General features: G+C 38.0%; 1 protein-coding gene across 1 annotated transcript in view; it reads right to left on the bottom strand.

Annotated features, from left to right (window-relative positions):
* The window catches only part of LOC112665366 (alpha-2-macroglobulin), a 41,862-nt gene that overhangs the window by 7,106 nt on the left and 16,883 nt on the right, over positions 1-17,873 (bottom strand). The window contains exons 15-28 of the mRNA XM_025455025.3: positions 17,462-17,611; positions 14,962-15,129; positions 14,415-14,523; positions 12,746-12,866; positions 11,832-12,060; positions 10,763-10,883; positions 10,103-10,224; positions 9,691-9,742; positions 5,713-5,796; positions 5,266-5,442; positions 4,859-4,946; positions 3,119-3,275; positions 2,700-2,774; positions 2,100-2,280 (exon numbers count right to left, since the gene is read on the bottom strand). Of these exons, the coding sequence (XP_025310810.3) occupies positions 2,100-2,280; positions 2,700-2,774; positions 3,119-3,275; positions 4,859-4,946; positions 5,266-5,442; positions 5,713-5,796; positions 9,691-9,742; positions 10,103-10,224; positions 10,763-10,883; positions 11,832-12,060; positions 12,746-12,866; positions 14,415-14,523; positions 14,962-15,129; positions 17,462-17,611 (1,834 nt within the window). The remainder of the gene's footprint in view (positions 1-2,099; positions 2,281-2,699; positions 2,775-3,118; positions 3,276-4,858; positions 4,947-5,265; positions 5,443-5,712; positions 5,797-9,690; positions 9,743-10,102; positions 10,225-10,762; positions 10,884-11,831; positions 12,061-12,745; positions 12,867-14,414; positions 14,524-14,961; positions 15,130-17,461; positions 17,612-17,873) is intronic.

Here is a 17,873-nt window from a genome sequence, read left to right as displayed (position 1 = left end):
TTTCCTCTGTCTGATGTTAGCCAGACCTTATCTGGGCTTTGCTAAATTTTCTATAATTTTTTCTATAGCGGTTTCTTGTGATGATCACAGATGACCCGAGGTAGTAGAGTTCATCCTCGTTAGGCCAGAAAAAATAACTAATCCTTAAGATACCAAAGGCTGACAAAGGTGTGAAATAATGGGAACTGATTCACACTGCTGTGGGAGAGCTAGCGGGGAATATCCAGCAAAGGGCAAGATGTGCTTAGCCTACTAATCAGCAATTCACTTCTCGAAGGATAGTTTAGAGAAACTCACACATAGGCTCAAGGAGACATGTCTATGGGTGTTCACTGCTGCATGGTTTGCAGGAGGGACAAATAAGAAAGAAGAAAAGATCCAGGCGGGGAGACTCCTTAATATAAATTATGGCCTATGTGTCTATTGCAATATATCATGTGGCAGTGAACGTAATGAACTACAGGCACTCATAGAGGGGACTCCTATTAGTACAATGTTGAATTTAAAAAAGAAAAGGCAGACAAGGAAACAAGATGCAGAAATACTGAAAGGTGTAATACTGGTTATCTAAAGATGAAGAACACGTAAAAATTCTGAATGTTGTCTAGAAATGCATATGCAGTAAAAATAAAGAAATCCATGGAAATTGTAACGCTAGATTCCAGGTAATGGTTACCTCTGGGGGTGGGCGTGGTACACACGGAATTTTTCCTGTACTGATAATTTTGTATTTCGTCAGCTGGGGGGAAAGTATAAAGTGGTTTGCTAATGATTCTTTGAGCCTTTTTGTATATCTGAAATATTCCCAGTACATTTTAAAAATGAGCAATTTTTAAAAAAGATTTTATGTATTTATTCATGAGAGACACAGAGAGAGAGAGAGAGGCAGAGACACAGGCAGAGGGAGAAGCAGGCTCCATGCAGGGAGCCCGACGTGGGACTCGATCCCAGGACTCCAGGATCACGCCCCCTGGGCCGAAGGCAGGTGCTAAACCGCTGAGCCACCCAGGGATCCCTAAAAATGAGCAATTAATGGCACTGCCAGGGGAGAAAGGTAGAATATGATTTATTTGGATAAAATATTATCATTTGCATTTTATTTTCTATTTCTTTGATCCATCCGTGATCAGTGTATACATAGAAATATTGTGTGAATACAAATAGATTTGTCAACATGATCAGACTTGTGATATGAACATAAAATACCAGAATTTATTTGTGAGTGACTTCCTTCAGCCCTTTCTTATGTTTAAGATGATATGATGCACCAGGTAAGGATTGGGCGAATATTAAGAACAGCTATTGTGGGGGATCCCTGGGTGGCTCAGGGGTTTAGCGCCTGCCTTCGGCCTAGGGTGTGATCCTGGAGTCCTGGAATCGAGTCCCACATTGGGCTCCCTGCATGGAGCCTGCTTCTCCCTCTGCCTTTGTCTCTGCCTCTCTCTCTCTCTCTCTCTGTCTATCATAAATAAATAAATAAATCTTTAAAGAAAAAAAAGAACAGTTATTGTAATCATAATGGGTAATACTTCTATAGCACTTACTATGTACCATCATATAGTCTACTAAGTGCTTCGCGTGTATTAATTTACTTAATATTGACACAACCCTGTGAGGTAAATACTATTATTATCCTCACTTTACTGATGAAGGAATTGAGACACAAATAAGTTAAGTGACTTGCCCAAAGTCCCATAGGTAAAACGTTTTGGAGCTAGTCTCCAGAGGCTGAGCTTCTCACTATTAGAGTATACTGCCTCTTATCTTCTGATGTGTGACTTGCTTAAGAAATCACCGATTTTCAGGACACCTGGGTTGTTCAGTGGTTGAGCATCTGCCTTCAGCTCAGGTTGTGATCCCGGGGTCCTGGGATCAAGTCCCACATCAGGCTCCTCGCAGGGAGCCTTCTTCTCCCTCTGCCTATGTCTCTGCCTCTCTCTGTGTCTCTCATGAATAAATAAAATCTTAAAAAAAAAAGAGAAATCCCCGATTTTCTAATGATATAGACAAAAGAAGAGGGGGTGCAAGGAATCACAGGAGGTAGGTGTGGGAGGATATAGAGAATGGGGGATGGGAGAGGATCTCAGATGTGTACTCACCTTCCTTCACAGCTTCCTCATTAAGTAAGGTGAGTATCTCTCTCCTCTTTTCCTGGTTACCTGCCAGGGCAAAAGCGTAGGCCAACAGTGCCTTGGTGTAGACATGCTTTCCATGGGGTCCTTCCTTTGCTGACTTCCAGGCTGACTCCAGGCAGAACAGAGCACTGCGGACAACAGGGTGCTGAGGAAAGAGAACAAGGAGGCAACCAAGCTATGTGAATAGGGATGCTAACATTCCTAGGTAAACACAGATCATTTTTCAAATGCATGTGTCCATCTGTTCTCATTCTTTTGGATAGAGAGAAAAATATTTTTATGCTATTATTACATTCACAGGGTGGACACACAGGCCATATTTTTAGAATTCATTTTGCATGTGTATATGGCAGTAGTGGGAGGTCTTAGGGGAAAAATAGCTTAGAGGCTTCACTGGGATAGTGTAAATCTTTCTTAATGGATTGGCCAAATTTTCAGTTGACCTGGGAAACACCAGCGTGGCATAAAGGGACATGATTTTCAGTAGGGTGATTGTTCTGAGCAGGGCAGCAGTTTCATTGCATCCAGAATGATGGCTCAGCGAGGGAATGAGGTGGTACATACAGTGGTTGAGAGAGGGATCTCCAGAAGGGCAATGGTGACGTAGGCAGAGAGGGTCACTTCGTCTTCCACTCCACCCTGTAACGGTGAACAAGAGAGAGGGATTTGAGTAATTTAACTTCTGAGAATGCTCTTGATCGGCTCTTTGCATTCTACTGTGTCCTGGAATTTATCCTTACTCATATTCATCCCCAGGGGACAAATGATCCCAATCAACCTAAGTTCTATCCCCTCTTTCTTGGTACTATCCAGGCTTTTAAAATTAATCAATTAATTAGTTAAGCAATTAATTAGTTAATTAGTTAACTAATTAATTATGTTAGTTAGTTACCTTTCCTAAGGAATTCCTACATTATTACTTCTTCTCATCCCTGTAGACATCGTAAATGGACAAATCGAAACTAACTCTGAGAACACCCCACCTTAATGGCATTGTTGAGCAGAGACCCGGAACTCCTGAAACAGCCATTGTCCTTCTGCTTTTGGGAGAGCCACATGAGGGCTTGGGTGATGTGTGCTTCATCAATGAAGATATGGGTTCGAGCTTGGGCAAAAGTCTTCAGTACAAAGGCAGTGAGCCTGAGCAGGGGGAAGGAGATGATGATATTTATGTTGTTACAATAGTTTTATAACTATGGCAGAGTAAAGGCTTCGTGTGACATGTTTATATTGATGTGAGTCACCTGACAGGCATTCCTGTGTGTTTGGAACTCCTATCTCCTTTAGACTGCTTGGTTAATCTGCTAGATCTAGTATTTCCTTGCTAACTCATTTTCCCATTGCTACAGAGAGTCTAAGTACTTCTGATGTTACTTAGTTTTACTTATCTGAGTAAGGTTTGCCATTTTTCTTCTCTAGAGATTTCCATCTGTAGACGACAGAATCTTCTTATATTGAAAACTGAGTAACTGTGAACCGCTTTGCTTTGCCTTAGCGATTTAATTTATTCATGTATTTTTAAGTAGGCTCCACACCCATCGTGGAGCCCAACAAGGGGCTTGAACTCATGACCCTGAGATCAGGACCTGAGCTGAGATCAAGAGTCAGGTGCTTAATTGAGTGAGCCACCCAGGTGCCCCATGCCTTAGGGATTTTATTTTATTTTTTAAAAATATTTAATTTATTTATTCATGAGAGACAGGGAGAGAGGCAGAGACATAGGCAGAGGGAGAGGCAGGCTCCCTAAGAGGAGCGTGTTTAAGGACTCAATCCCAAGACCCTGGGATCTCGACCTGAGCTGAAGGCAGATACTCAACCACTGGGCCACCCAGGCGTCCCTGCCTTAGGGATTTTATTTTTTATTTATTTATTTATTTTTAAAGATTTAATTTATTTATTCATGAGAGACACAGATATATATATAGAGAGAGGCAGAGACACAGGCAGAGGGAGAAGCAGGCTCCATGCAGGGAGCCTGATGTGGGACTCGATCCCGGGTCTCCAGGATCATGCCCTGAGCCGAAGGCAGCACTAAACCGCTGAGCCACCCAGGCTGCCCTGCCTTAGGGATTTTAAAGCAATGTTTCATGTCACTGGGTCCTCTTCATTTCTTTCAGAAAAAAGGAATAAATTACTGAAGTTATTTGTAGTCAAGGTGAGTATGATCTAAAAACATATTAAAAGCTAAGCTAACATGGTTTACCTAGAAGTTATATGATACAGTCACTGGCCATATATTAAAAAACTGGGAGCTATTTTAGAAAAAAATGACGATTAAAAAGATAGCTATTTCTGGGTATGTGGGTGGCTCAGTCAGTTAATCACCTGAAATTAAGTGTACGGCCCTTGATTTTGGCTTAGGTCATGATCTCAGGGTCATGAGATTGAACCCCAAGTCAAGCTCTGCACTAAACATGGAGCCTGTTTAAGATTCTCTCTCTCCCTCTGCCCCTCTTCCTGCTCGTGTGCACCCTTTCTCTCTCTCAAAAAAAAAAACTATTTAGAAAGAATACCTTTTATTAACAAGATGAATTTTGGGGACCAATCTAACATACGTGTATTTAAATGTCAGCTTCTCTGTTTGTTACCTTGCTACTCTTGGTATATTATTTATTATAACCAGCTATAGGTTTAATAATACATATCTGACAAGGTTACTAGGAATATAATTGTGAAAGAGCTAGTACAAAAATAGGACCTCAAAAAAACTGTCTGTTCCTTACCAAGTATTGCCCTTATTCTTGCCATATTGCTCTCCAAAGGTGCTATAGGAGCCATCACGGTGTTTGTACTTCAGCTGTCTCTGGTAACCTAAAATGGAAGGTTAATGAAACAATATGATAGGTTGTATGCATTGTGGCCAGAGAAATTACTAAAATGCCTTGGTCTCTCTTATGATAGTTCTTAAATTTTGCTGTCCTATGTTACAAGGTTCTTAAACCTTTATTAGAGACTGGACACTGGATAATAACCACAAAATTAATTATTATAGCATTCTTATCATAGTAACTATGGTCCTCTGATAAGCTAACATATCATAGAATTATTAAGTAATTCAAGTCTTTTGGGAAATCCAATCTATTGTTAAAATAACACCGAGAAGTCTTCACTCACTCATTTAATCACTCACCAGTATTGAGGTAACCAATGGCCTTGGACATGACTTCTGGAGTCAGCTGGTGTGTTTTATTTAGATAATTCAAGACATAGATGTTGGGAGCAAAGAGGACCATGTTCTGTTCTCCACAGCCATAGGGCATTCGGAGGAGATTCTGTATGTTTTGCATGGCAGATCCCAGTATGTCTCCTAGGGAATTGGAGAGATGGGAGGTCATAAGGCTTATATATTATAATCTATCAGAATCATTAAGAAGAAATGAATCACTTTAGGAAGATTGAAAAATGAAGATTTTTAGGAAGTGTGAGTTGTCCAGGGACAGAAGTATGATTGGGAGCAATCCAAAGCAGGAGGGGAGAATCAAGTTGACATTATAGTTGGGATTTCAAGTATTTATGGAAAAGAAATATAGTAAAAACTATCAATGTAGTAGAATAATTCACTAGGGCCAGAGCTTACCCAATACTGAGATGGAGGCTCGAGCAGATTCTTCTACTACATTCTTTGGCAACTTTAAAGATAATTGTTCAGACACCTCAGCATCTAGAGGAATAATGAAAATTATTTCCACCATATATCTTCCTGAAGAGCTCCAAACCAAGAATCCAGAACTGTATCTTACTTACACTTAGACTTCTGAAAAGTTGTCCTCCTTACAATATTCCTGCTTTCAAAAATATATGTATCTTAAATGTGTACCGACAGGATTCTGAGATTTCCAGAAATTCTCCTTCCTCATCCCTCTTTTCCCCTGCATGTAGAGTGCATTCCATAAGGCTACAAAGTGCCCACGAGGTTGCCTCTGCTGTAGTCATCCTGTGACTGGCAGGAGATGTAAGGTGATCTGTTTAGTGTCTATCCCTAACCTCCTTACTCAAAAGTTTTATGAAAAAACTCCTAATGTATACATAGGCAAAGGAAAAATCTCTGAAATTTCCTGAATTTTATAATAATGCTCTGCCTTACTGCCATCAAATTTCACCAGCTATGAAGGTAGTATTTCTATGGAAGCCCTAGACATGGAGTGGGGGTGAAGATGAACAGTGTTTGACTTACTGAAAATAAAAAAAATTGCTGCTAATAGGCAAACATTTACTGTTATTTTAGTATTGGTAAATTTCAGGACAATGAAAGAAAAATGTAGTATTTTCATGCTGCATCCCCTTGCTCATGAAATTAATATTGATATTTTTGCCAGAGGGTACAAAATTTCAATTATGTCAGAGGATTATGTTGTAGAGATCTCTTTTATAGAACAATGCCTACTATTGACTTAATTATAATTCAATTAATTAACATATAGTATATTATTAGTTTCAGAGGCAGAGTTTAGTGATTGTATATAACACCCAGTGCTCATTACATCACGTGCCCTCTTTAATGCCTGTCACTCAGCTATTCCATCCCCCAACCCTCTCCCTTCCAGCAACCCTCAGTTTGTTTCCCATAGTTAAGAGTCTCTTATGGTTTGTCTCCCTCTCTGATTTCATCTCATTTTATTTTTCCCTCCCTTCCCCTATGATCCTGTGTTGTTTTTTTTTAAGATTAAAAACATTTTTTTTTTAAGAGAGAAAGAGCAGGCCCAAGCAGAAGGAGCAGCAAAGGGAGAGGGAGAATCAGGCTCCCCACTGAGCAGGGAGCCCCACATGGGGCTTCATCCCAGGACCCTGGAATCATGACCTGAACCAAAGGCAGATGCTTAATTGACTGAGCCAGTCAGGTGTCCCCTCTGTTTTGTTTCTTAAATTCCACACAAGTGAAATGATATGATAATTGTCTTTCTCTGATTATTTCTTAGCATAATATCCTCTAGTCCACCCACGCTGTTGCAAAATGGTTAAGATTTCATATTTCTGATGGCTGAGTAATATTCATATATGTATACACCACATTTTCTTTATCCATTTATCTGTCGAGGACATCTGGGCTCTTTCTACTGTTTGGCTATTGTGGACATTGTTACTATAAACAGTGGGGTGCAGGTGTCCCTTTGGATTGCTACATTTGTATCTTTTGAGTAAATACCCAGTAGTGCAATTGCTGGGTCATAATGAACCTCTATATTGTTTTCCAGAGTCACTGCACCACCTTGCATTCCAGAACAGTGTCTACTATTAACCATATTGTACACCTAAGCACTTGCCAATAGGATAGATTTCGTATTAAGTCGTCTCATCACACAAAAAAATATGATAATAAGAGAGTAAGAGGAAACTTTTGGAGGTGATGGATAGGTTTATAGTATGGATTATGGAAAGAGTCTTAGATGTACACTTATTTCCAAACTCATCAAATTGTATGCATTATGTTATTATGTTAATACATGCAATGTGTATTTAAATTTAACCACACAATTAAATACATAATATAATTACGCATATATTATTTGTATGTTAAAAAACTCTCTTACATTACCTCAAAAAAACTTTTGTAAGAAAACAGATGCCACAGAGGTAAAAGACAAATTACCAAGTGAAAAAAAATTACAACTTATTCAATAGATAAAGAATCAGTGTCATACAGATGAATCAGAAAAAAGACAAACCACTAAAACCTGAATGGTCAAAGAATATGACGATATTCATAAATAGTAAAAATAAGCTCATCCTCACTTGTGATTAGATTGAAAAAACAACAATATATATTTCATCCAAATTTTTCAAGGAAAATTTAAAACTTTGATGGTTAAAGATGGTGAGGATGATGCAGGGAAATATAAACTGGTGGGAATATTAATGTATTAGGTAATAAAAAAGGTCTTTAAAGATTTATTAAAACTTAATATACATGTCCCCTCTTTTTTTTTAAATTTTTATTTATTTATGATAGTCACACAGAGAGAGAGGCAGAGACATAGGCAGAGGGAGAAGCAGGCTCCATGCACCGGGAGCCCGATGTGGGATTCGATCCTGGGTCTCCAGGATCGCCCCCTGGGCCAAAGGCAGGCGCTAAACCGCTGCGCCACCCAGGGATCCCTACATGTCCCCTCTTAATTATGAATTTCACATTTGGTATCTACCTTAAATATACTTGCATCTGTAGATAAGGAGGTATTCAATCATTCAGTCTGGCAAATACTTAAAAAAATAGAGGAATAGCCGAAAAAACCAATCAGAACTGTGATATATTGGTAGTATGGCATAAAAAGGGACTTAAAGGGATTACCTAGTTCTATAATTTAACATGGTTAGATTTCTAAGTCAGGTTGCCAAGTAGCAAGTTCTAAAATGTTACTTAGTTATAGAAGTTATAGAATGAAACTTATAACATTTACATAAATCACATGTATATAAACAAATTCACCTGTGCATATTATTTCTAAACATATATAGATGATCATTAAAGTATTGAAAAAGATTGCCAAAAAAAAAAAAAAAAAAGAAAAAGATTGCCATTAGTGTGAAGTTTTGTTTTGTTTTGCAAAGGAGAATGTATTTTTGTAGTACATGGGCAATTAAATTAATTTTAATAGAACTACTTAATGATTATAATGCTCTAGATACATAAGAAATAAATCAAAATGAAGAAGTTAGGAATAGAAGAGAAGCCATGATAAAAGGATTTGGTGGTAAATTCACTTGAATGTTGAAATAAGGCTAAACAACCAGGCAATTAAGGTTTTAGAACACATTTTATATATTTGAAATCTTGACAGTACAATAAGCATAATAAACATAAATTAGGAGGTAGACAGAAAGGCAAGAAACACATGTATGATGTTGATTTGACATTGTTTGAGTTGAGGATACATTGTGTTGTTAAGTATTTATTATTTAATTTTATTTGTGTGTGTGTGTGTTGTTAACTTTCTTAGTGTAGTAAGTTTCTGTGTTTTTGTTTAGACTAGAAAATTCTCCATCAGGATAAAGTTATATCTTCTGCTGTGAATTTCTTTAGTTTCTTCTCAAATGACTGATAGAGCATGGTAGAATCAAACAAGTATTGATACTACAATAATAGTACAGACTAAGTCAATTCTTTCTTCAGGACATAGCATGGTCCTGTTATCAAATGCTGTTAGCTATGCAAAACTGAATGTTGGGGTGGCTTGAATTCAGCTACTCATATATTGTAATACTAAATATTCAAGGAAACATTCCCTTTGGCAATATTCATTGATTCTACTTACTTTCTACATAACCACATCATATACTGGTCAGAAAGATATTTGGGTGTTTACACAGGTGCTATAATTGATAAAGACTCAGAAGCATGGGCTAGGGTAGAATCAAACAAATAGGGATAGTCTAGGGATAATCTCCTGATCAAATTATGTGGCTTCTCTAAGAACCAGGTGCCTTGTTTATCAAATGGTTTGATGGTTCTTTGGGTCTTAAGTCATAGGGAAGTGTGGGAATAAGATACAAAATTCTTTGAACTTAAAATGTTACAGAAAGTTTAGACAATACTATTTTAATTGAGATGAATGACTCTTACCTGATGCACAGAGCAGGGAGTTGAATGTTGTTTCCGTCTCTAGTCCTTCAGGCTTTAGGGAAAGAAAGAAAAGGCAGAGATGAGAACAGACATGGTATATTGATAGCAGAACCAAAATTTCTTAATAGTGAAGAGAAGAATTGGAGCTGACTTCCAAATGCATTACATAAACAAATCTATAAGTATAAGCAATATGAAGGAGACAGGTTGATAGATGAGAAAGTGAGGAAAAATTACGTAAATATCAAGAGAGAAAAATGGAGAAAGAGATAACAGATAGAGAAAGAGAGAGGAGAAAATATTGTGAAAAATTCTGTGATTATTTAGCCCTTCTTACCTAAAACTTGGAACCTTGACTCACCGTTGTTTTTATTGGCTCACCATAATCTATCAAATGGGTAGGCTTACTTACTTCAACCAGCAGGGATTTAATGATGGTGTCTTTCTTTCCATATTCAGGGACCACTGTCACCTCAGTCCCACATAGCTCTTGCGACTCCAGTGCCTCTGCACTCACGGTGAAATTCACATTTCCTAAAAAATGGTCAGTATAGATGAGCACTATCTCCTTTCTCCATGTCTCCAAACCTCAAGATTTGTAAGTGTTCAATGCTTTGTAACTTCTTTTTTTTTATAAAACCAGAGGAACAGGAATGGGAGGAGCATCAACTAGAGGCTAGTGACCCTAGAAATCCAAGGTGGCGATAGATGGAGGTAAAGGAAGTGAGGGTAGTCTAGACATCCTAGAATAAAAGACAAAGGACAAAACACTCTACCATGGTGTGTGTGTGTCTTTGAGGGAATTAGCACTAGATATAAGGATTCTACTGCTATATACAATCCTTTTTTTTTTTTTTAAAGATTTTATTTACTTATGCATGAGAGACATAGAGGCAGAGACACAGGCAGAGGGAGAAGCAGGCTCCATGCAGGGAGCCCGACGTGGGACTCGATCCCGGGTCTCCAGGATCACACCCTGGGCTGAAGGCGGCGTTAAACCACTGAGCCACCGACCTGCCCTGATATATATAATCCTTGAGTAAAGAATTGTCCCTAGGAGACTGTCCCTTACCTAATGCCTTTGGCGTTACTGCCCAGGACACGGTTTGCCGGCCATTCCCACAGATGCAATGAGACTCTTGTTCCTTCTCCTGTACTAGGAATGCAGGATTTGGGTCTAGCTGCACACTAACCTGAAACCACATGTGAGACAGAGACAGATCACAGGGAGAAGGTGACCAAAGGGAGAATGGTTTGAAATAATGTATATTGGGGGATTGATTAGATTTTAGGTTGCTTAATACTTCAGATGATTCAAATGGAGAGCAACTACCTTACAGTGGATCTGACATCAAAATCTTTGTATTTTTGGATAACTACTCTTTCATGGGGTGAGACAAGAGATGAGGAAAAGTCATGATGGCATGTTGCCTGTGAGGGCTGTACTTCTCTGGCCTGGGATCTTGACTATTCCCTCAGGTCTCCCAGGAGAGTATATAAGATTTACAAATGGTTATAGTTTCGGTGGAGATCAAATACTTACACATAACTTTTTTTTTTTTCTTACACATAACTTTTAAAGTAAGGCTTACTATAATTAATGCTATATGATATATGAAAGTTAAATATGTGAAATGTAGAAGTTTTTTTTTTAATTTTTATTTATTTATTTATGATAGTCACAGAGAGAGAGAGAGGCAGAGACACAGGCAGAGGGAGAAGCAGGCTCCATGCACTGGGAGCCTGATGTGGGATTCGATCCCGGGTCTCCAGGATCGCGCCCTGGGCCAAAGGCAGGCGCCAAACCGCTGCGCCACCCAGGGATCCCAAATGTAGAAGTTTTTTAAAAGCTTGGGGGATCTAAGACATGAGAATGAAGCGCGCTGATTTTTTATCACTGTGTCAGAAATCTTCATCGCATAAGCTTCCTAACCTTATGGGGTTGGGGTAAGGGTCAGAAGTTTGTTTTAAGTTGCAAGTATATGGAAATATTATCAACCATAGCTTCTATACCATATGAATATCTTTGAGAGCATTACTCCTCGGGTGAGCACATCTTACACTTGTATTTCAAAAAATGCAATTTTAAATTTACTTGGCTGTTACACTTTGTGTTCAATGTACGACAGAGAGCTATTTACCCGGATGCATTTGGAAAGGTAGTTGAGGACCGTGGCCTTGAGGTTGAAGGCTTCTCCACGGATCACAGAGTAGGGCATTGTGAGCTCCACAAAGAAGGGCTGGAAGGCTTGGAGGGAGGTGGGAAGAGAGAGACCAAGTCCAGTGTCGTTGGACAGACAGAGCGCCCCTGCCTTCCACTCCGTGATGGTATCAGGGACTGTCACTTCCACTTCAGCCACCCCTGATGAGCTGGGGAGGATAGAGATGCGAAGAATAGAACATAAACAGTTAAATAAATCCTTTCCAGGAAGAGAATCCCTATAAATAATTCTATGGTCATGACTTAAATGCACTTAGTAGAAATAGCAATGAAGGAGAGTATAATCAAGGCTTAAAGTTGGAAAATATAAGGAGTCCTTTCCTTCCAATTCTGTTTTCAATTCTAGTTAGTATCGAAATTCTGTTTTGACATATAATTATAGCATTATCTATTGTAGACAATATCATTATGAACTAAATATGTAATCTGAGATTACTCTTAAATTTTGCTCTTTGAAATACTTTTCCAATGAGAGCAGACTTTTAAGCTTTAATTCTACTACTACGGTGTGTAGTTGGCCTGACTGATTCTGTATTTAACTCAAAATTGTTGGCCAGGGAAGGATCTCTTATAGGTGTTAGTCTGTGTAGTGACTGGTCATATGTAGTCTTTATTCCCATTTTCTGGAAGTCTTTGATTAAATGTATACACAATTTCTTAGCTCTGATATAAATAGAATAGTGAGACTCTCATAGCAGAAGTGTTTATGTTAAACCCCTCCTGAAAACAGCAATATATCTAAAAGAAATACTTGGATATTGAAAAATTAGCTAAAAATGGAAAATGGTGAGAAGTCTATATTGTTGCCTTTTACATATAAAGAAAGTTGCTTACTCTACCACCACCAAATCCCAGATCCACGTCTCAGGGAAGTACTTTCGCACAGTTTCGGTGAGAGGCTCGGAAAAATGGACCATGTCTGTAAGCTCATGGGATCTTTGCAATTCAGACACTACTGTGGTGGGTAAGAGAGGAGACAGAAATAATGAATATAAAGATAAAGAGATTGTAATAGATTTTACAAAATATATAGACAGGGTAATGGAATAGACAGGAACCCGGAGAGGATGCTTCGGTGTTCAGGCAAAGCTTCTTTGAGGAGGTGATATTTTAGGTGAATTCTGTATTCTTCGATTAAGTTCTAAGTGAGCTGTGGGAAGAGAATCACAAGCAGAGAGCAGACACCTAGAGGCAGGAAGAGTTGGGATTGCCTGGGGAGTAGAAAAGGTATCCTCTGTGGTTACTGTGCATTATCTCAAGAGAAGAGAGATAGGACGTGGGTTGGGAGGAGGGCAGGAGTCAGTGTCCTTTTGGTGTGTTCCTCTGTGAGATCAAAGAAACACCGTATTCGGACATGATGACAATGGGTCTCAGAAAGTTAATAGGAGTGAAGGATCAAGGATAAAAAAATTCTTTATTTCCACAATGTGCCAAAAGGTCAGTCAGGTTCTCTCGCCTATTTACCTTCTGTTAATGGCATGCCAGTAAATATTCAATAGCCGGCTCTCTGAAAAAAATTTGTGCATATATATATACTTGTATATACACAAGTTTTCCATAAATTCTACTGTAAAGGTGATAGACTTTAATTTATACATAATAAAAAATATATAATAATATTTAAATTCCACATCATCAGTTAATTTTCATTGAATGTTTTCCTGATATTTGACAAATTTTAGTTTGTACTCAATCTATATTCCACCATGATTTGACAATATCAGACTAGAAATAATGTTTGGTTACAATCTGATTCACCAGTAAAGCAGCCATTTCACTGACAAATGGATGTGACTTTGACATGAATATTGGCTGATAATTTGGGGATGTTAAAGAGTTTCCTTACCTAACTGGTGAGAATGTAGTGCCAACTTGTGAACATTTCTGTTTTGGTTTATATTGATCCTCTGCCTGGATATGATCTTTCCTTCTCAATCTTACATAGTCACACATCTCCATTTACCAGAGGCAGATTCTTTATGAATGACTTTCCTGGTTGCTCAATCAGAATTAATCCTTTCTTTTATACTGCATCTCTCTCTTTTTAAAAAAAGATTTTTATTTATTTGAGAGAGAGAGAGAGAGCATGAGCAGGGAGAGGATCAAAGGGAGAGGGAGAGGGAGAAGCAGACTCCCCGCTGATTAGGGGGCCTGACTCGGGGTTCAATCCCAGGACCCCAGGGTCATGACCTGTGCCAAAGGCAAATGCCTGACAGATTAAACCCAGGCACCGCCCTCCTTTTTTAAACGGGAAATACAGTTGACACACAACATTACTATACTTCTCAGAAAATTTTCCATAGCTGGCCTTTTATTCTTTTCAGTGTTGCTTATATGGGGGCTTGACACAATCAGAGTTTTGGGGTTTGTATTGCTTTATGATCTTGAGAAAGAACCTTACTATATCTGAATCACAGGGCCGTTTTTGTTAATTTTATCACATTTTATCTTTCAAAAAGTTCTTTTATTTGATTCAGTATATTAACTTTTATTAGTTTTTTACCTGGAGAAGCAAATAGTCTTCGAGATGAGTGCACTACCATGTGTTCAGGCTGTTCACATACTTTGGGTTTATGAATCTTTGTGTTGGTGAATACCTTTAAGCCCATATCCTGCAAAGGAAATTATTACCTAATCAGTACATAATTATTATAAAATCTATATAAGCACAGACTTCATTGAATTTCACAATCCAGTTAGCTTAATGTGGAACTTTTAGTGTTCATATCTATAGAAGTGATATTGGTATACTTGCGGAGGTAATTTTATTCTGATGTTAAAACTCTTTTAACAGTAATATTTTATATATGTGATATTTATAAATGACACAAGGCAATGAATTTCAGGAAAAAAAAAAACCTTAATAGTCCAAAAAGTTCTACCCCTGGCTGTGTTGCTATTAGTAGATCTGCTACTATTAGTGACCTTGAAGTCACTTGACCTCTCTATGTCCCATTACTCTCAATTATGGCATGAAGGCATTAAAATACTTTTTTATATATAATATTTGTAAATCTTTAGAACAGACATCTCTAATATAAGGAATTTACCTTTAGGAAGCTATACATATCTTTTTCATTTGTATTTGATACAGGGGAATACTTGACTCCATTGATATAGATATTATGGTGATGGACACAGTCTCTATCATCTTCCTCCTGTTGATTTAAGCTCCCAGGGAAACCGCTGAGGTCCTTCACTGGTAGCAGGTTATAAACCTGTACAAATGCAAATGACAAAAAGACAAATCTATTTGTGGCTTATTCTTCTTAAGGGCAAAGAGAAAAGAAAAAAATAATCACAACCAGTCTTTGAGCACCATTATTGCTTCAGTAATTTATAGAGATGATTTTTTTTTTAAGATTTCTCTTATTCATTCATGAGAGACACACAGAGAGAGGTGGAGACATAGGCAGAAGGAGAAGAAGGCTCCCTGCAGGGAGCCTCATATGGGACTTGATCCCAGGACCCTGGGATCATGACCTGAGCCAAGGTAGATGCTCAACCACTGAGTCACCCAGGCGCTCCTACAGAGATGACTTTGAACCTGTTTCTTTTGAACAGTTTTAGAGGGAAAAGACAATTAAAACATTCCCATCTTTGTACCCAAACATCACGACAGTTTGTTACACAGTTCAAGGCAAACACTAGACTAAAACTAAAACTCTCTTGAGATATGTTGATGCCTGCTATAGTTAAGACATGGTATAAAACTTTAGGATGATAGAATACAATGATAGTTTTGTCTCTCCTTGTGGTTAGCAGCTGACCCAATGTGTACCAGAGTTATTGAATACTTGTTCTAAATTGGCACATCAATAAGTATATATCCTCTATATAGGACAGGACAGTATTTTCTTAGGTATTATTCATGCGAACAAAATGCTCCAGAGCTTCACCCAGTACATAAAATAGAGCAAAATGATGCTTTCAAATTAATTTGAAGGGGAAGAGTAAGACAGATGTAAAAATGCTGATAGAGCACAGAGAAATTATATTCAGAGAAATTCAAAACTGCTTGGCCAAGTAAGTAGTATAATGAAATTAAATGCTTTTTCTCAAAAGTAGTTCCTTCTTACTATTCTCTATCTCCCCTGTATGTTTTTTTCTCCAAAGCATATTATGTATTATTGTTTATATCATCTATGGAAATATAAGTTCCATGAGATCATGGCTTTTTGTCTTTTGAGTAGTTCACTGCTAGATCCCCAGCAGTTCAACAAACAGTGGGCACACCTAGAGCACAGCAGGCACTAAAAATGTGTTGAATGGATGACTTATGTTATTGAGAGCAAAGTGTTTCATTAGTAAAATACTCTCAAGACTTGGGTGGATTGGGCTAGTCTCCTACCCCAGGCCTACTACTAATTACCCGAAAACTTCTGCTTTTTTATTGACAAATGAATAAGTCTATCTCATCTATCCTTATAATTTAGAACCTCCCTGAGAACTATCAAATTATGTTGTATAAACATAAAATGTTATTTTTCCATGTATCCCTTTTGTTCCCACTATTGAATTGTATTTAATATTTCTTTTAGAAGACTTCTTTTTTAAAAAAAGATTTTATTTATTTATTCATGAGAGATACAGAGAGAGAGGCAGAGACATAGGCAGAGGGGGAAGTAGGCCCTCTGTGGGGAGTCTGATGTGGGACTAGATCCCAGGATCCTGGGATCATATCCTGAACCAAAGGCAGACGCTCAACCACTGAGCCACCCAGGAGTCCCTCTTGAGAAGAATTCTAATATTTTCAATTAAATTCCATTTGGAAGGACCAAAAAGTTAAAAGTATTTTCTTATAACTTCCTTTTTTAGGGAGTAAAATATAAATTTCCCTTTGTAAAATTTTGAGACTGAAAAAAATAAATCCTGTAAGTAAGAGGTTATTTCAGTTGGCTGCATATTGAAAATTTGAAGATACATTCAAACTGTTATTAGTATGTGTTGTTGTTTCTCCTCATTCCACTTGAGCATATGCTTGTGCTATTTCTTCTACTCACCCAACCTTTTAAAAGATTTCACTCATCAATATAATTTATCATATCGTAATTTATTTTTCCAAATTTTTATTCATCAGACAATGTATATCTTCCTTCAGAAATTGTGTTCATCTTGGGACATACGGCGTTTGATATAATTCTTATAAAAACAGAAATTTGATATTTCATATCCGTTTTAGTGCAGGTAAGTGCACCACTTTTGTTAGGCTTTTTCAAATATTGCAACTAGTTTGAAAATACCTATTACTAGTTTCCTAGAGCTCAAGGATTTCAGGGGCTTTGAATGGTGCATGACTGATTGATATTCATATATAAACACACATATACATATATATGTGTATAGGCATATAAATTATGTAAATACATATAAATCTTGTATTCAAATGTAATATATTTCTCATAAAAAAAGTGCCCATGAAGGAGATCAAAACTCTAAACTAGAGAAAGATAATTTTAATAGATCCTATCTTACTCAGGTAAGCATTTCTCCTCGTTCTGAGCTCTTTGTGCAGCCTCTCCTAACTCAGGGGAGCTGCGGGGAACTCACCGAGGCAGCGGACAGCTCAGCTTCTGGCTTAGCAAGCAGCACACTTTGGTCCACAGCTCGGAGCGCGCACAGGGACTGAGGAGATGCTGAAATTTGCAGGTGGGCTTGTGAGGCCGGGAGACTTTGTGTTGGCCGGAAGCTCAAGTCCACCTGTGGAATTGGGGAGGGTGGTGGAAAAAACAAAAGTCCTGATTTAACTGTGCATTCACAAGCAAGCATTTCCTGAGTGTTCCTCACGTTCAATGCACATTCACTTTGTTTAACTTGGTGGTGGTTGGCGCTATGTGAGCCTTGAGGCTTTTTGTCCCCTACACTTCACTCTGATTCTCAAGTAGTAGTTGAACCATTATAATGATATCTAATTATTCTTATAAGTTATTAAATTTGAGATGCCTTTTTTTTTTTTTTACCT

The sequence above is a fragment of the Canis lupus genome, chromosome 27, assembly GCF_003254725.2.
Source record: "Canis lupus dingo isolate Sandy chromosome 27, ASM325472v2, whole genome shotgun sequence".
Classification (NCBI taxonomy): Eukaryota; Metazoa; Chordata; class Mammalia; order Carnivora; family Canidae; genus Canis; species Canis lupus.
This window is presented reverse-complemented; position numbering and strand designations above follow the sequence as displayed.